Source organism: Daphnia carinata, chromosome 4 (assembly GCF_022539665.2).
Source record: "Daphnia carinata strain CSIRO-1 chromosome 4, CSIRO_AGI_Dcar_HiC_V3, whole genome shotgun sequence".
In the NCBI taxonomy this organism is placed as follows: domain Eukaryota; kingdom Metazoa; phylum Arthropoda; class Branchiopoda; order Diplostraca; family Daphniidae; genus Daphnia; species Daphnia carinata.
The window spans coordinates 944,350-958,892 of NC_081334.1; the positions used below are offsets into that span (position 1 = coordinate 944,350).

Sequence of the window (14,543 nt, forward strand, 5' to 3'; positions counted from 1 at the left end):
AGTGAAAATTGACTTCACGAATATAATAAGAATTTTCAAACAAATATGATTGGTCACAACTTTCAAAAAGATTGGTGGGACCCCCTTCAAGCTATGCTCATTGGCTGAGCCAAACCGTTTTCGGGCTTAGGCAGGCCGCCGAATTTTCCATGATCTGCTTGCTGTAACGTTTTGCTTTTACATATTTTTTTTTAAACTGTAACGGAAGTGTAGAGAATCTTTTATTATGACGATCAATTCATATCCATAGCCACCAGTCATTGCAATTTTGCCAAGCATATTTAATGGCGAGGATCGATTTGTCACAGTACCATAACAATCGATATAACTATCACTGGAAATCCGTGATTTTCTTGAAAAACAACGGTTGCGTGAAATACAGACAACGGTCGAGCGTCGGTACACGATATTCAACAACAAAAATATTTAGATTTTTTACGTGTTTCTTTTCATATTACTTTGTTTTTGTGCAATATTAAAAAAAGAATTCCATGCTCATATACTATAAAAAAGCTGTGAGTTAGAAACATCCCAATGTCCATAGCCTCCTAAATTGACATAGGGAATTATCCCACTTTTGATTTTCAGACCTTTTGGTTTTGCCATAAGTGAATACAGGTATGTTTCAATCTCCATTTGCCTGTCATATGAAATCTAATGTTTTGAAATTGGCTGAAATCACTAGGTTTCTGGGAACCTCTCATTCCAAAATAGAATGAACCATCAGTCATTATTCCGTAAGTGGCATAAACATCAACATTTTAAAATTTTATTTGTACATCCATTCCTCAATAACTTATTTACCCTTTCCTCCTAGTGCATAGCAAAATCAGTGGAACTCCAACAGTGCCTGCTGAAGGAGGTATGTTTCCATGTGGATGGTGCAATCAAGCAGAAAAGCCAAATTTGTATGTCCTGCCCCTGAAAAATGGAAGACACACATTTTGCTCTGCAGCCTGTTTGTCAGAATTCAGGAAAGGAGCATGTTTTCAGTGTGGAGAAGCTATTACTGGTGTACCATTCCAGAGCCTTGTTAACTTGGCAATGAGAGATTTCTGCAGTGAAAAGTGTTGCCTAAAATTCAAGAAAAGAGAACATAGTAAACTAAAATTGAACTGTTCATCAGCAACAAATCTTCAGAATAACCCAGATCTACCACATCTGCCAACAGCCGCTAACCCTGAATCATCTGCCGTGTTGAGTTCTAACCTTTGCCCATTTGCATGGGAGGATTACCTTGCAGAAACTAGGAGTGTAGCTGCACCCTCAGTTTGTTTTAAGCAGGTATGCTGTTGGACATATTTTTCTCATTTAAACTTTACATAACTTTATAAAACCATTTTTGTGGAAACAGCACGCTGTACCACCAACCAATGAATTTCACTGTGGAGTCAAACTAGAAGCCCAAGATCCACGTAATTTAACCTCCACTTGCATTGCTACCGTAGTTGGTATAATCGGCCCGCGACTCCGCTTACGTCTTGATGGCTCTGACAACAAAAACGATTTTTGGAGGCTAGTTGATTCAAACGACATCCATCCAATTGGTAATGTTACATATCAAGGCAGTCAAAACAGTAAATCACCATTCACAATTTTAACTACAGGGCATTGTGAAAGCAACGGTGGAATGCTGCAACCTCCTTTAGGTTTTCGTATGAATGCATCATCATGGCGTACATTCCTCTTGAAAACCCTAAGTGGAGCCGAAACCGCACCTAGTCGCTATTTTAAAAAGGAGCCGTCTTCACCTCGATACAACATGTTCCGAATTGGCCAAAAACTTGAAGCCGTTGATCGCAAAAATCCGCATTTAATATGTGCTGCCACGGTTGGTACGTCATACGTCTGCAGCTTTTTTTTTTTTTCAAACACTATTCTACTGTTCTTTTTTTTCTACATTTGTATATTCTCCAAGGGGCAGTCAACAATGATAGTATTTTTGTAACATTTGACGGTTGGAAAGGAGCTTTTGATTACTGGTGCCGCTTTGACTCTCGCGACATCTTTCCGGTTGGGTTTTGTGCTATGGTTGGTCATCCCCTCCAACCTCCTGGACAAAAATGTGAGTTTTTTACATGGATTAATTTTGTAACCTTCGCTCTGTTAATTCTTGTTTGATATCTTTAAGTTGCATTAACGAGTGGTAGCAGATTCAAGTCTCGGGTTCTCAACGTACCTCCTCCCCCTCCCGTACAATTTATCTCAACAGGAGTGGAGAAGATGCCACCAGAAGTAGGAAAGTTGTCTATTTCTTCTTTAGATCTTGGCGCAAAAACCGAAACTTGTACCATCGTACCTGAACCAGATACGTCCTCTATTGAAATAGTTACAACAGCTGGTGAGATATTGATCGATTGCTTGGCTATTGAACATGTATAACAAATATGGTGCACTCTTAGTGAGCGTGTACGTCAATGGTATGTGTAACTGTGGACCTCACTTGGATCCGTCTAAAGTGAAAAGATTACCAAGACTTATTGGACCTGGAACATTAAGTCATGTTTTGAGAGAGACTGTTCAAGGAATAGTTGATGCTGCGCTACAAACCAAACAAACTTTCTCCATCCTCCGAACACGGCAAGGTGATGGAAACATTGTCATCCGAGGTAAATGTATTGATCGGCTACTCTTCAACATCTTCTTAATCAATTTTTTGCTCCAGTAGCTAAATATGAAAATGTGGTTCATACGCTTCGTTTGCCACCAGTCGATGATATAATGGGGCTTGAGACGTATCTCGAATTTCTTAGCGAAGATCTGGGTTACTGTGAAAATTTGATTAGTACAGTTGCCGTTGCGGACTGTAAGAAATGTGCTGCCAATTCTGCCGGTTCCGATCCAGCAGACAAGCCAGATGGCCTTCGTGCATTCAAACGTAAAGGTGACGAGCAACAATGCCGAGTGTGTTGTAGATAATCATAATCTTATCTTTTGTATGTTATCTTAGGTCGAGACTCAAAGCCGGCGGTCAATGTAAAAAGAAAGAAGTTAATGACCAGCCCGAAAAGTGATCTTAATGAATTGAACAAACGCGAACCAATATCCCCCTCGTCTGGATCACCAGTTGAGAACTGTTTAACAAACAAAGCAACTAACGCAAACGCAACCGTGGCGCCATTGGAAATTGAATTAAATCCTGAATCACAGTGCCCCGATCAGCAAAAGGCCACATCTACTACTAGTCATGATAATGAGACCGAAACAAGAGGAACACATCTTAATACGAAGGTCTCTTCTGCATCCGCCGATCCTGCCGAGTGGTCGGTTGATGATGTGATGCGTTATCTGACTTCTGTGGATGCAGGTCTAAGCGTTCACGCACAACTATTTCAAAAACATGTAATGCAATCCTAGCTTCGATTTATGGCGTAAACATCACAAAATTACCCAAAATTTTTCTTTTTTTTCTCTAGGAAATCGATGGAAAGGCTCTGCTTCTGCTTACGTCCGACATGATGATGAAGTACATGGGGCTGAAATTAGGTCCATCCCTCAAGATTTGTAACTCGATCAACAGATTGAAGGGGCGGCGTCACCTACCAATCTGAAATCTGATTTCGAGGTCTACTTAGCCGTTTTAGCAACCGAGGCTGAGCGTTTTGTTACCTGGATTCGTTCGTTGGTAGATCCAACTTACATATATAGGAATTATATATTTGATCCGGATCGTCTGTGATAAACCACGAAAAGAGGGGACAGATCCATCGGCTATTTCTTGATACGTGTCCTGTAATTTCGTTTGTATTGCATTCGATTTGTTGTTTTGATTGATGTATTTTTAATCTTTTATAGCGTGAACCGTCCTAATTTTATGAAACTCCTAATTTTAAATTTTAATCTACAGTTCATATTTCCCTGAAGTTAGGTGCACGCGAAAACCTTGAAGTTTGCTTTCCTGTTCTACTGAATAAAAAGTAATTGCATGCTCGACTGACGCGAAAGGATTCATCATAATTCAGTCCGACTTCAATCAACTACAAACTGCACATTATTTTTATACGTAAACCTAAAACTATTTAACATTGACAATATTACTGGACTGAAGGCAAAAATAGAAAAAAAATCTCAGCTCTGTTGGCGATAAAAAAAAAATGGAATTGTTGCGGCGCATGAATTCTAGGCTCTTGTAGCTTTCAGTTTGAAACGGATGACACATAAAGTTCTTTCTCTTCGGGATCAGCAGATGTAGGGTTATCTGATGTAACGGAACAATAAAATTATTATAAGAAATAATGTTCTCGGCCTATTTAATTACCTCGCATTCCTTCTGAAACTGGGCCGCGATTTAACATTCTAAGCATGGCTAAAAATACAAAAAAAAATTATCTTTAAGTATCCAAAACAAAAATATTATCAGTAAAAAAAAAAATATGATAAATATACCTGTTCCTTCTACATCTACGTCCAGTATGCTTGGCCTTGCCTCCTGAAAAATCAAACGATGGCGTTAAAATAGCAAAAAATATTACGACTTGATAAAGAAAAAAATAACAGTAGTAGATTACGAAAAAGCAATAATAGAAAAAAATTAAAAAGCAGGAAATAAAGGCTGTGAATGTGAAAAATGTTAAATTAAACATAATGTAACTGCGCATAGAATGGTTAGAAAGTGCAAACGCGTAGCCAAAAAAAAAACAAAAAAAAAAAAACAGGGAAATCCGATCATCGGCGTAACTATTCTCCCAAGGTATGCCCTGTTAAAAGTTCGAAGACGACCGGGGAAAAATAAGCAACTATCTACGCAAACTGGGCATTCGTTGTAGGATCGATTTAGTGGGGTGATTAAATGAAAGAACAAAAAATCATCTAGTCATAGAAAACACATAGCGTTTACGTGGTTGAACCAGAGGTCAATCTTCGTCTACTGGCTCACGCAATCCTTCGCTATGTCTCTCTTTGCCCATTATATCGAGCATGGCTCTGCCCTCGCGGTTAGTGTCCAGTACGCTTCCACTCATGCCATTTCGAGTTACCTACGTTCAGGCGCAAATGTTTTTGAAGTAAAAATTGATATTCACTAATGTTGACAAATGTTTAAATTATTCTTTAGTTTTTCTTTTCAAAATGGAATATGTGATTAAAATTACTTAGGCGTTAGCGTTAGGCTTGTAGTCAATCTGATATCTAAATTACTTACATCTTCCTCATCAGTTGGTTCTGGACCAACGGCCCACACTTCGACCATATCGATGGAAAACTCTGGCTTGCCCGACAGTTGAGGACAGTTAAAGGTTGTGCAACTTGGTGAGCATTTGCCTTTTCCTATCGGAAACAAGTGAAATCAGGAAAATAAAAAATTGGAACAATGAAAGACTCCAGCACGCTTGCGCTATATCATTCACGAACAACTTCATGTTCTTATTTGTTTAAAGTAATCACCGTATTCCGAATCAACCCAGATGGCAAAATAATCCAATTGGCCGCCCATTCCCTATATTAAAAAGAAGCTTAGTAATAGCTATAATATGTTTACTCGCAGGCCTCGAGTTTAAGCTAAAAAAAAAAAGAAGACAACGTAATAATACCATTCCATTTGGGAAAGTCTGTTGCTGAATGTTGAAATATTGATAGTGATCATTGAAACCTGTCGTGTTGTATAAGGCCATTTCAGGTGCCAGCGAGAAGACGAAATTATCCTTCGTGCCTATAGTATATAGATTTGTACAGTTAGGAGCTTTACATACGGCTTTTGCGTAGGGTTCCGAATTTTCAAACCTTTAAATTGCGGTCCAATAGTCCAGCTGGTTGAAGCAAACCCGCCAAATATATGGCCGTCAAAGTCTTTAACAAAAACTACGCTTGGTCCTTTATCAATTATGTTACCCATGAGGCTACAAACGAACCATAAGAATTACAGAGGTTAAAAAACCATTAAAGCTCAAAATGTCAACCTTGAAAAACTTTCTCCATGAATGCGGCTAGAAAACAACAATCTCCATTCACTTCGGAACTCGTGTGGTAGGCCACAATTAATAAAAAGTATATCGGAAAGTGACAGCCACTTTAATCAAGAGAAATTTGATCAAAAGGAAAAGTGTTAGTTAATTTAGAATTTTATTTGACAAAAAAACGGATGTATATTTACCGAAGGATACACTTGGGCTGGTATACCTCGACAAAGAGGAATAAGTGATTTTCCTTTGGTCAATGGGAAGTGGAAAATGTGACTTGCGAGCATCCCATGAAATCTGAAAAGATTAAATTTTTTTTAGTTAGAATGGAGTAAGAAACTAAACCTTTATATCGAGTGTAAAACAAACTCATTTAATAAGCTGCTTCCCGAAAACCACACGCAAACCGCTTGATTATCGAAGCTCTCCATTTTAGTGCTTTTGAGTTCCTTCATTATAGCCGCCGCCAAACGTTTAATGGAATCCTTCAACAAGAACCATTAAACTTGCAGAAACTGCTGAAATTCAAACATTAGTTTCTTTTTCTGCAACTTACATCTTCTAAACTGCATATATAATTTCCATCCCAAGAGCGAAAGGACGGAAGTCTCCGGATTATTTGAAAAACCACTCGAATTATTTGCGTTGAAAACTAGGAAAATAAAAATATAAACATAATAAATAAAAATAATATTAATAAAATAAAAAATTAAATAAATATATGTACATATATTATGTTTATGTAGTACTACTTCAATAAGCAAGTGCAATTTTCTGAAATATTACATACATAGAATAATTCTTCATATGTTGCTGCACCTCTCCTTCCTTTAGCTATATATATAATCTGAGCTGCTTTATCTTCAAGTATTCCTTTGATCATTACAGCTGCACAGTGAACATAACCCTCAAAAGTAACTGTATTGTTTGTTGATATTTGGCCAGTCATTAAATCACAAATACGTTTTGAAAAAATATCTGCTTCTGCTAGTGGGAGTAAATGTTTTAAGGCATTCTGAAACATAAAAAGATAGTAGAATTTTTTCATATTTATGTGTATGAGATACATACCTCTACAGTTGGTCTATCAACTTTCTTGTTGCCAGATGAGAGCTGCAAGAAAGTATCTTTAATAATCTCTCTCTCTTCTGATGGAAATTGTGCCAATTCTTGATTTAGTTCTTTGCTTTCCCCTAAACCCATCTAATGAAAAAAAGATTCATATAGCCTTTAAATGCCTTGTGAATGATGTTGCATTTAATTATCGTTGTTATTGTTTTCATTATACCATCCTCAATAAGAACTGATGAGCCATCTTTGACTGATGATTTTCAATGTCACAATTAATTCACAGGTTAAATATATACTGAGTCTTCCACAAAGATCTATTACAAACGTCTCTCAAGCTATAGTACTGCCCTAGAACTGTAACCTTTATCTTTCATCTTGACATGCACGGCTGGAAACAAGATACCAGTAACACACAAAATACCTTCTACGACTGTTCCTCTCTCTCATACGTTGAAGCAGGTCGAAGTCTGTTGTTACAAACTTGTTTTCAAACGTTGCTTCGCGGAACTTATTATTCAAAACTAGGCTTACTTCCTCATTCTTCGAAAATTACCATTTGTCATCAAAACAATGAGAAGCTGAGCCATCTGTCAACAGTTTTCCGAAACGATATGTTCTTTTCTATTTTCCCTAATTATTCAGATCCAAACAGCGTTCGGGAACGCTGATTTTTCCATCCAGGAATCCACCTTGGTTCCGCAGAAACAAGGATCGATCGTAAGTTTCTTCCATTATTTTGTTTAACATGATATATCCACAGTAAATGTATAAATAAGATTAAATCAACAAAATCTCATGACATCTCACTTAAATGTCGATATCCTGACATGTGAAGAAACCACCCAACGTGTGAGGGTTTAATAACTGAAAGATAAGACATAATATTAATGAAAATGTGGCTTGATAATGAAAACTTTATGGATCAAATGGAATAGTTAGCAACATAGAAGATGCCATGCTCTTCTTTTTTACTTGTTATTTATGAAGATCACCAAAACAGTTATATAGAGTTGAATGTCTCAGCTTTAATAAAGTTGCAAACCATAAATATATTTATATAACTATTAGTACTGTTAATCCAATGATGGTATACTTACAGACCACTTTGGTAGGAAAAGCTATTGAATTTGCAAGTACATAAAAATAAAAAAAAATTGTCGAATTCAGGGCAATTCCTATTGATCTCTTCTGCTTTTCCCAGAAGAGAGATGGATATCAAACTATGGCTGCTGGGATTACTTAAATTAACAGCAGCTTTTGGCATTATAGCTATTTGCTATTTACACTTTTGGTTTTGGAATGCAGTCTCCTACTTTGATGAAGTCGACTCGGAATCGAGCATTTACGACTTTATTGTCGGTAAGTGCTTAGTGAATTATTATTTTGTTATAAGCTGAATTCTCTAGCATGGGAAACACTGTCGTATTCAATTCCATTTTCATTTCTGTAGTAGGAGCAGGTTCAGCTGGGGCAGTAGTGTCATCTCGTCTCTCCGGGAACGGCAGTTATTCGGTTTTGCTGGTTGAAGCTGGAGGCTATCCTTCCGCACTAGTTAATATTCCACTGATTTCAGGCATCCTTCCGTCTACACCGTTCTCGTGGAACTACCAAACTGAACCCCAACCATTTGGCCATGCAGCTTCAGTTGGCCATGTAACACAGCAATATTGTTCTATTCACATGCGGCAAACAAATTATTATTTTTTCCTTATTGATTCTGTTTTCCATACCAGCGATCAATTTGGCCAAGAGGAAAAGTCATTGGAGGATCAAGTATTCTCAATTTCTTGTTGTACGTGCGTGGGAACAAGCATGATTATGATCATTGGGCTGCTTTAGGCAACGAAGGATGGAGCTACGAAGACGTTTTGCCCTTCTTCAAAAAATCAGAGAAAAATACTGGACACTTTATTGAAGGTAACATGCAAAAATTATACTGCAATTATTTGAGTACTACGCATAGATAGTTTTACCGTCTCTTTATATCATAAGTTGAAAACAATATTCGATTGAAACTTGCCAGGTAGAATGGAAAATACTAACTAAAACATAAATACCTTTAATAATAGATGAATTCCACGGCAAAGACGGATGCTTGACAGTCGAAGATAGGGCTTGGAAATCTAATTTACCGCAAGCCTTCATCAAAGCTGGATTAGAACTTGGTTTCGACTATGTTGACATAAACGGTCACAACCAAACCGGTGAGGTTTCGCTTCACTCCATTCAAATTTGCCAAGTATGATCTAGCCATTGCACTCTTTAGTATAACAGACTTAACTTTGTTTTTCATAAACTCATTAGGATTCACAACTCCTCAGTTAACAACTAAACATGGCGCCCGTTGCAGCACATATTCAGCCTTTTTGAAAGACGCCCATAAGCGTCCTAATCTTAAAGTGATTACATTCGCACAGGTGCAAAAAGTTTTAATTGATGAATCAAAGCAAGCGTACGGGATTCAGTATAAAAGACGCGGTGAGCTTATCACTGCCATTGCAGCGAAAGAAATTATCTTGTCAGCAGGCGCAATCGAAACTCCAAAAATTCTAATGTTGTCAGGAGTGGGACCTAAAGAACATTTGGAGCAACATAAAGTACTCTTTTTTCCGATTTTGCCCTTCTAGAAGTTTGAAAGTAATCACCACATTGATTTGTTCAAGATAAAGGTGAAAGCTGACAGAAGAGTAGGAGAAAATTTGCAAGATCACAGTAAATCCAAGTCTTTTTTTAGCTTCTCTACAATTTCTTTTCATCTATTATTTACTGATTTATTTGCCAGTTTACGTGCCATTGACTCCCCTAGTCCACAATGATAGCTCTGCCTCACTGGTGTCTCCTCTAAACCTGATGGTAATACCTCATTGTGCATTCTATTTTATGAAATATTTTAGTATCCAGTAATCTGGCTAAAAGACCCTCAGCAGTAAATGTTTAGTTTTCTCCTGTTTTTAGGCATGGTGGGATTACATTGTTCATGGAGCAGGTCAGTACTCAAGTAATGGTGTAGACGGCATGGCATTTAAGAGTTCCAAAAACTGCGAACCAGATTGGCCAGACATTCAACTTCATTTCTTGTCCTACTCAGTCGCTTCGGATCACGGTGTTCGTTTCATTTAGTGAGAAACCAATAATAATCATAGTAACTCCTAATACTTCTGCACAGATTTGCGTAAGACATCTGATGGGTTTAGAAGAAAAAGCCTGGAAAGAAATATTTGAACCCGTCTCCAACGAAGACACAGCGTCTATCTTCGCAACCTTGGTTCGACCGAGAAGTCGGGGATGGATACGTCTTCGTTCGGTCGATCCATCGCATCAGCCAATTATTGATCCACAATATTATAGTAATCCTCACGATATCCAAGTGATGCTAGAAGGTATACCAAATTTAATACTTTAATCTGCCAATGCCTTAACGTTGCATTTAATACTAGGTCTCCAGTTTGCTCAAGAAGTACTCAATACAACAGCGATGAAGAAACATCTACGACTGCATAATGCTCAGCATCCTTATTGTCAACAGTTTCCAGTGGATTTCGAATCATATTTAAAGTGCCTTATACAACACATGTCGGCTACTTTACATCATCCAGTAGGAAGCTGCAAAATGGTACGTCATCTCCCACACATTCGTCACAACCCGGTGTATTTATTTGGATAAAAATTCGTTTAATTTACGTGCAACTTATTCAGGGCCCATCAACAGACCCAGATGCCGTAGTAGATCCGCAGTTGAGGTATGTACCGATTGCATAAAGTTTTCGCTTTCGCATGAAGTAAATCTTGAAACTACATTGCCACGTGTGGACCTTTCGCGATACAGAGTGTATGGAATCAAAGGTTTACGCGTTGCTGATGCTTCTGTGATGCCCGTTATTCCAAATGGGAATATTAATGCGCCTGTTATAATGATTGGAGAAAAAGCAGCGCATATGATTTTAGAAGATCACAGAAATGGTTCTGATCAGAAACGCTTGCAGATTGATTCTCTAACATTTTCTCAGAAAATAGGAGACGAACTGTGAATATGCCCAGATCGATTTTTTTATATGTATAGTTGTTGACCTGAGTCGAAACATGAATGTGAATGGCACCTATCAGCTTTCCTTTTTTCTATATTATTATGAAAACTAGGTTATCATAAAGAAACTTTATTACTGCAACAACCATAAATCCAAAAATATTTTCTTGTAAATTCTTTTCTTACATCTCGAAAAGAAAGCTGATATGTAGACCACGTAAGAGGACGGTTTGACGTTTGGTTAAAATTGAGATTATATGTCATAAAAAAAAGAAAACAACGTACGCTCATACGCATAGTAATATCAAAATTGTTCGTAAGGAGAGGAAATAGACCACATCAGATGTCTCATTTCTCTTTTATGGGAACATCTTTTCCATAAGAAGAACCACGACTGATCAATGTAATATCGATTAGCTTGTAAATGAACGAAGCACCTGGTGGGGAGAAAAATTATAGTTAATTTTATATGAAACATTATTTCTTATTTAGATTCTTCTTTAATACTTATTGCAAAAATGAAAACGACTGCCATTAGACTTGTAAATCCTGTGCCCAATAACCATTTAACCGAGTGAAACATAAATGGTAAGCAGAAGCTACTCCACAGGCAGAATAACAAAAATGGCAGGATAGAACGTGGACGATAATGACTGAATACCATTATGAAATATGATTATTACAAGTAAAATTTGGTTGCTAGAAAATGCTTCCTACCATCGTATAGGGCCATTGAAGTATTTAGCGTCCTCTGCTGCTAAGGTTGTCGGGAAAACGCCATTTTTCTCGTAAGTGTCCATCAATTTATCCTACATCGTTCGATTACAAATTTTTTTTATCTTTATAGAAAAAAAAGGACGCGAAAAAAAAATGGAATTTCACGAACTATTTAATACCTTTTTTTCGAAATTATTTAGTAGCCATTCCGCAGACTTATCCATCTCGGTGGGGATATCTTCAAAAGGAATGCGCTCTAAAAAGACTTCTCCAAAGACGGGCCGACCGAGAAACACATTTAAGAGACTAGGATACACACCTAATTTGCTGAAAATAGAATAAGTAAAACTTATGATAATAATTGATCATATGAGAACAAAATCATGTCCTTACGCATTGAAACACAGGGTGCCAGAATAAACAGCCCCAAAATTTTGTTTCAGCTGCTGAGTTATGGCGAAAAATCCTCTCGTCCTAGGTGAACAAAATACGTAACCGACGTACAGAGCTAAGTATAACTTACACACTCCTACCTAGGTATCAATAAATGTTTCAAATGTGGTAAACCTTTTCGGGCGGCAAACTCCATCGATACGTCATGTTTTTCCTTACTAAATCTGGTTCCTTCCGGGAAGAATAATAACTGTAAATTTTAAAAGAAAAGTACATCATATTTTAGTGTAAATTAAAAGTTAAAATTAAAAAATAATGTTTATACCCAGACTGGATCTTCGTACTCGACCAGATTTTTTACAAATAAGTCCATAGTTGGCTTGTCCTTTTCCCAGTTTCGTTCTAAAAATCCAATTTCCGCAAACTTCCATGCCCATCCTATGATTGGTATCCATTCAACTGCTTTTTTAATGAATAGCTTTGAATTCTGAATATTTAAAAAAATGAAAAATGGAGGTCATGTTGAAAAGATCAAATAAAGGCAGCCTAATCAATGTTTTTATCACATAGCCGACTATTTGTTAAAAATGAAATGCAACTTGCACCAAGAATGTTGGCTTGATTTCCTAGAACCCAGGCTACAAGCCAGTCCAGCTCGTTCGAGTGATTCAGAATAAGCAATGCATTTTCCGAACCAAGTTTCGACCATGTTTCAGTATCAGTATAAACACTGATAGCTGATCCAGACCAGTCAATTAGCAATAGAACCTCTAAAAAAAAATAAATAAATAAAATAAAATAAAAACAGTTAATTTAATTCCCGAAAAATTCTACGTAGTACATAAGTAAAATACCGAATTTCAAAAGAGAAAGTACATCATGTTTTCAAAGCTACTTACGATTCCATAAGCAGGTCAGCAGGTAATAATTTATTTTACGATATAATCTTCTGCTTATTGGTTTGACTGTTAACCACAGACATAGTTGGATTCCGTTCAGTAATAACCCCGAGACGATGAAGCTTATGAAAAGCGTTAATAATACGATGCAAGTTCCAGCAGTTCTGACTTGCGCCAACATTTTCTTCCCTCTAAGAAAAAAAAAGAATATTGAATGTATGTTTATGTATGTATTTTTTTGTGTATGTATTTCCCTTAAGCGCTTTTTTTTCTCTTCGCAATGGTTATGTATGTCTACCTTAAAGAATTAACAATAGGTTCCAGTTTGGCAATAATGGAAACAGTGAATAGGTAACACTTCAAAAATAAATAAATTTATCATAAATTACGTCATAATTATAATACCAAAACAAAGTTGGAAAGTATCGCAATGGACAATCTTCCAAAGTTGTTTGTTTACTCGATGAATTCGTAGGAGTTACATCACCCTTACATAATTCCTTCTGTTCAGTGAATCAATATAACGTAACGAGGTCATGTTTGTGGTAGTAACGCAACATGCAACAGTGGTTAAAACCGTTAAACTAATAAACATAGAAACCTAATGCTTTATTGCTAACAGCTACAGCCTAAGACAGACATTAATTTTAAAAAAATTCAAGATGAATTAACTAATTTATATTAATAAAAAAAAAGATGAATTAAACTTATCAATGTTACATCAAAAGTAAGTTTAAAATTTTCTGTTTTTCCAAATGGCATTACCGTCCCATTTGCTGTTCTGATTCGATTGCGGTTTTCGGTAAAAGAATAAAGTTATATATTGCAACGTCTAGCAGAATATCTAAAACTATAAATCAGAAAAATCTCCAAATACCTTATGTTCGTATTTCAGGCCTCTTTAAGATTGATTGAGAGAAGGGGCTTTTCAAACTTTGATGTTTTGGTTTAATAAAGCACAATATTACACTTCTTCACGTCCTCTCCAGTACTCGAATTGAATTTGGCAACCGATATCAAGCACGCAACTACACCTCAGTTTACCAGTTGAGGTAAAACAGGTGTTATCGTGTGGCAGACTACGGTTAGAATGAAGATTCTTCTTTCCTTTGAGGCTTTCAATGGCTGCTATGCGTTGTCGAAGGAATAGGTACAGTATAATAATAAAAAATGCCCGAGGCTAACGTTAAGTTCTCAGCTGGCATTATTCAATGGTGGATGCCTCAATGTCTTCCCATGTGTCAAGGTGCGAATGTCTTGTACAAGGTACACAAGTGGCGTACAAGACTGCAGATTTGTACACCCGTCTCCATTAATACTGGATCCTTCCACATGGTGGGGAAAATTTTTCGGCAATTGCTATGTTTGCAAAGAGGGCCAAATCTATCAGTATAGCAATAATGCTATACTATTGTGGTAGCACTACTGCAAAATGCACTACAGGTGGGTAAAAGCTTGCCTAACAGGACTTAGCCACTGGTTGAATGAATCACTTTTTAACCCGATCTTATGGGTTGTTTTGATTGTTCAAAATGCACAGTCAAG

At 37.0% G+C, this 14,543-nt stretch overlaps 4 protein-coding genes across 7 annotated transcripts; 2 read left to right on the forward strand and 2 right to left on the reverse strand.

Moving 5' to 3' along the window:
- Window positions 1–398: 398 nt before the first annotated feature.
- LOC130694755 (polycomb protein Scm-like) lies at window positions 399–3,935 on the forward strand. The gene is made up of 11 exons (XM_057517837.2): window positions 399–618; window positions 686–737; window positions 818–1,284; window positions 1,355–1,547; window positions 1,608–1,835; window positions 1,919–2,065; window positions 2,132–2,341; window positions 2,403–2,609; window positions 2,669–2,884; window positions 2,951–3,342; window positions 3,417–3,935. Exons 2-11 carry the CDS (start codon window positions 716–718, stop codon window positions 3,549–3,551), a joined length of 2,217 nt encoding a protein of 738 aa, XP_057373820.1. The 5' UTR covers window positions 399–618; window positions 686–715; the 3' UTR covers window positions 3,552–3,935.
- Window positions 3,758–7,426, reverse strand: LOC130694768 (MTOR-associated protein MEAK7-like). 4 transcript variants are annotated; one of them, XR_009420884.1, is made up of 15 exons: window positions 7,183–7,426; window positions 6,966–7,097; window positions 6,685–6,909; window positions 6,451–6,546; window positions 6,264–6,379; window positions 6,089–6,191; window positions 5,895–6,004; window positions 5,719–5,834; window positions 5,529–5,647; window positions 5,383–5,434; window positions 5,141–5,265; window positions 4,825–4,976; window positions 4,387–4,429; window positions 4,259–4,306; window positions 4,171–4,198 (listed from the first exon to the last, which is right to left on the reverse strand). XR_009420884.1 is itself a non-coding variant. In XM_057517860.2 (14 exons), the coding sequence occupies exons 1-14, from the start codon at window positions 7,207–7,209 to the stop codon at window positions 4,137–4,139; spliced, it is 1,374 nt and encodes a 457-aa protein (XP_057373843.1). In that variant the 5' UTR covers window positions 7,210–7,425; the 3' UTR covers window positions 3,758–4,136. The 4 variants fall into 4 exon arrangements, 2 of the variants coding, with proteins under 2 accessions (XP_057373843.1, XP_057373844.1); XM_057517860.2 differs by lacking the exon at window positions 4,825–4,976 and having other exon boundaries at window positions 3,758–4,198; window positions 7,183–7,425; XM_057517861.2 differs by lacking the exon at window positions 4,825–4,976 and having other exon boundaries at window positions 3,758–4,198; window positions 7,387–7,410.
- Window positions 7,427–7,598: 172 nt separating this feature from the next.
- LOC130694758 (glucose dehydrogenase [FAD, quinone]-like) lies at window positions 7,599–12,272 on the forward strand. Its single transcript, XM_057517840.2, has 14 exons — window positions 7,599–7,682; window positions 8,167–8,324; window positions 8,416–8,618; window positions 8,699–8,882; window positions 9,035–9,169; window positions 9,270–9,562; window positions 9,629–9,677; window positions 9,748–9,818; window positions 9,921–10,070; window positions 10,132–10,345; window positions 10,403–10,578; window positions 10,662–10,705; window positions 10,792–12,048; window positions 12,114–12,272. Exons 2-13 carry the CDS (start codon window positions 8,174–8,176, stop codon window positions 10,991–10,993), a joined length of 1,872 nt encoding a protein of 623 aa, XP_057373823.1. The 5' UTR covers window positions 7,599–7,682; window positions 8,167–8,173; the 3' UTR covers window positions 10,994–12,048; window positions 12,114–12,272.
- Window positions 11,284–14,149, reverse strand: LOC130694810 (1-acyl-sn-glycerol-3-phosphate acyltransferase gamma-like). The gene is made up of 10 exons (XM_059495032.1): window positions 13,876–14,149; window positions 12,999–13,189; window positions 12,703–12,869; window positions 12,425–12,586; window positions 12,240–12,349; window positions 12,100–12,180; window positions 11,886–12,033; window positions 11,707–11,798; window positions 11,497–11,642; window positions 11,284–11,426 (listed from the first exon to the last, which is right to left on the reverse strand). Exons 2-10 carry the CDS (start codon window positions 13,177–13,179, stop codon window positions 11,338–11,340), a joined length of 1,176 nt encoding a protein of 391 aa, XP_059351015.1. The 5' UTR covers window positions 13,180–13,189; window positions 13,876–14,149; the 3' UTR covers window positions 11,284–11,337.
- Between the last annotated feature and the right edge of the window lie 394 nt (window positions 14,150–14,543).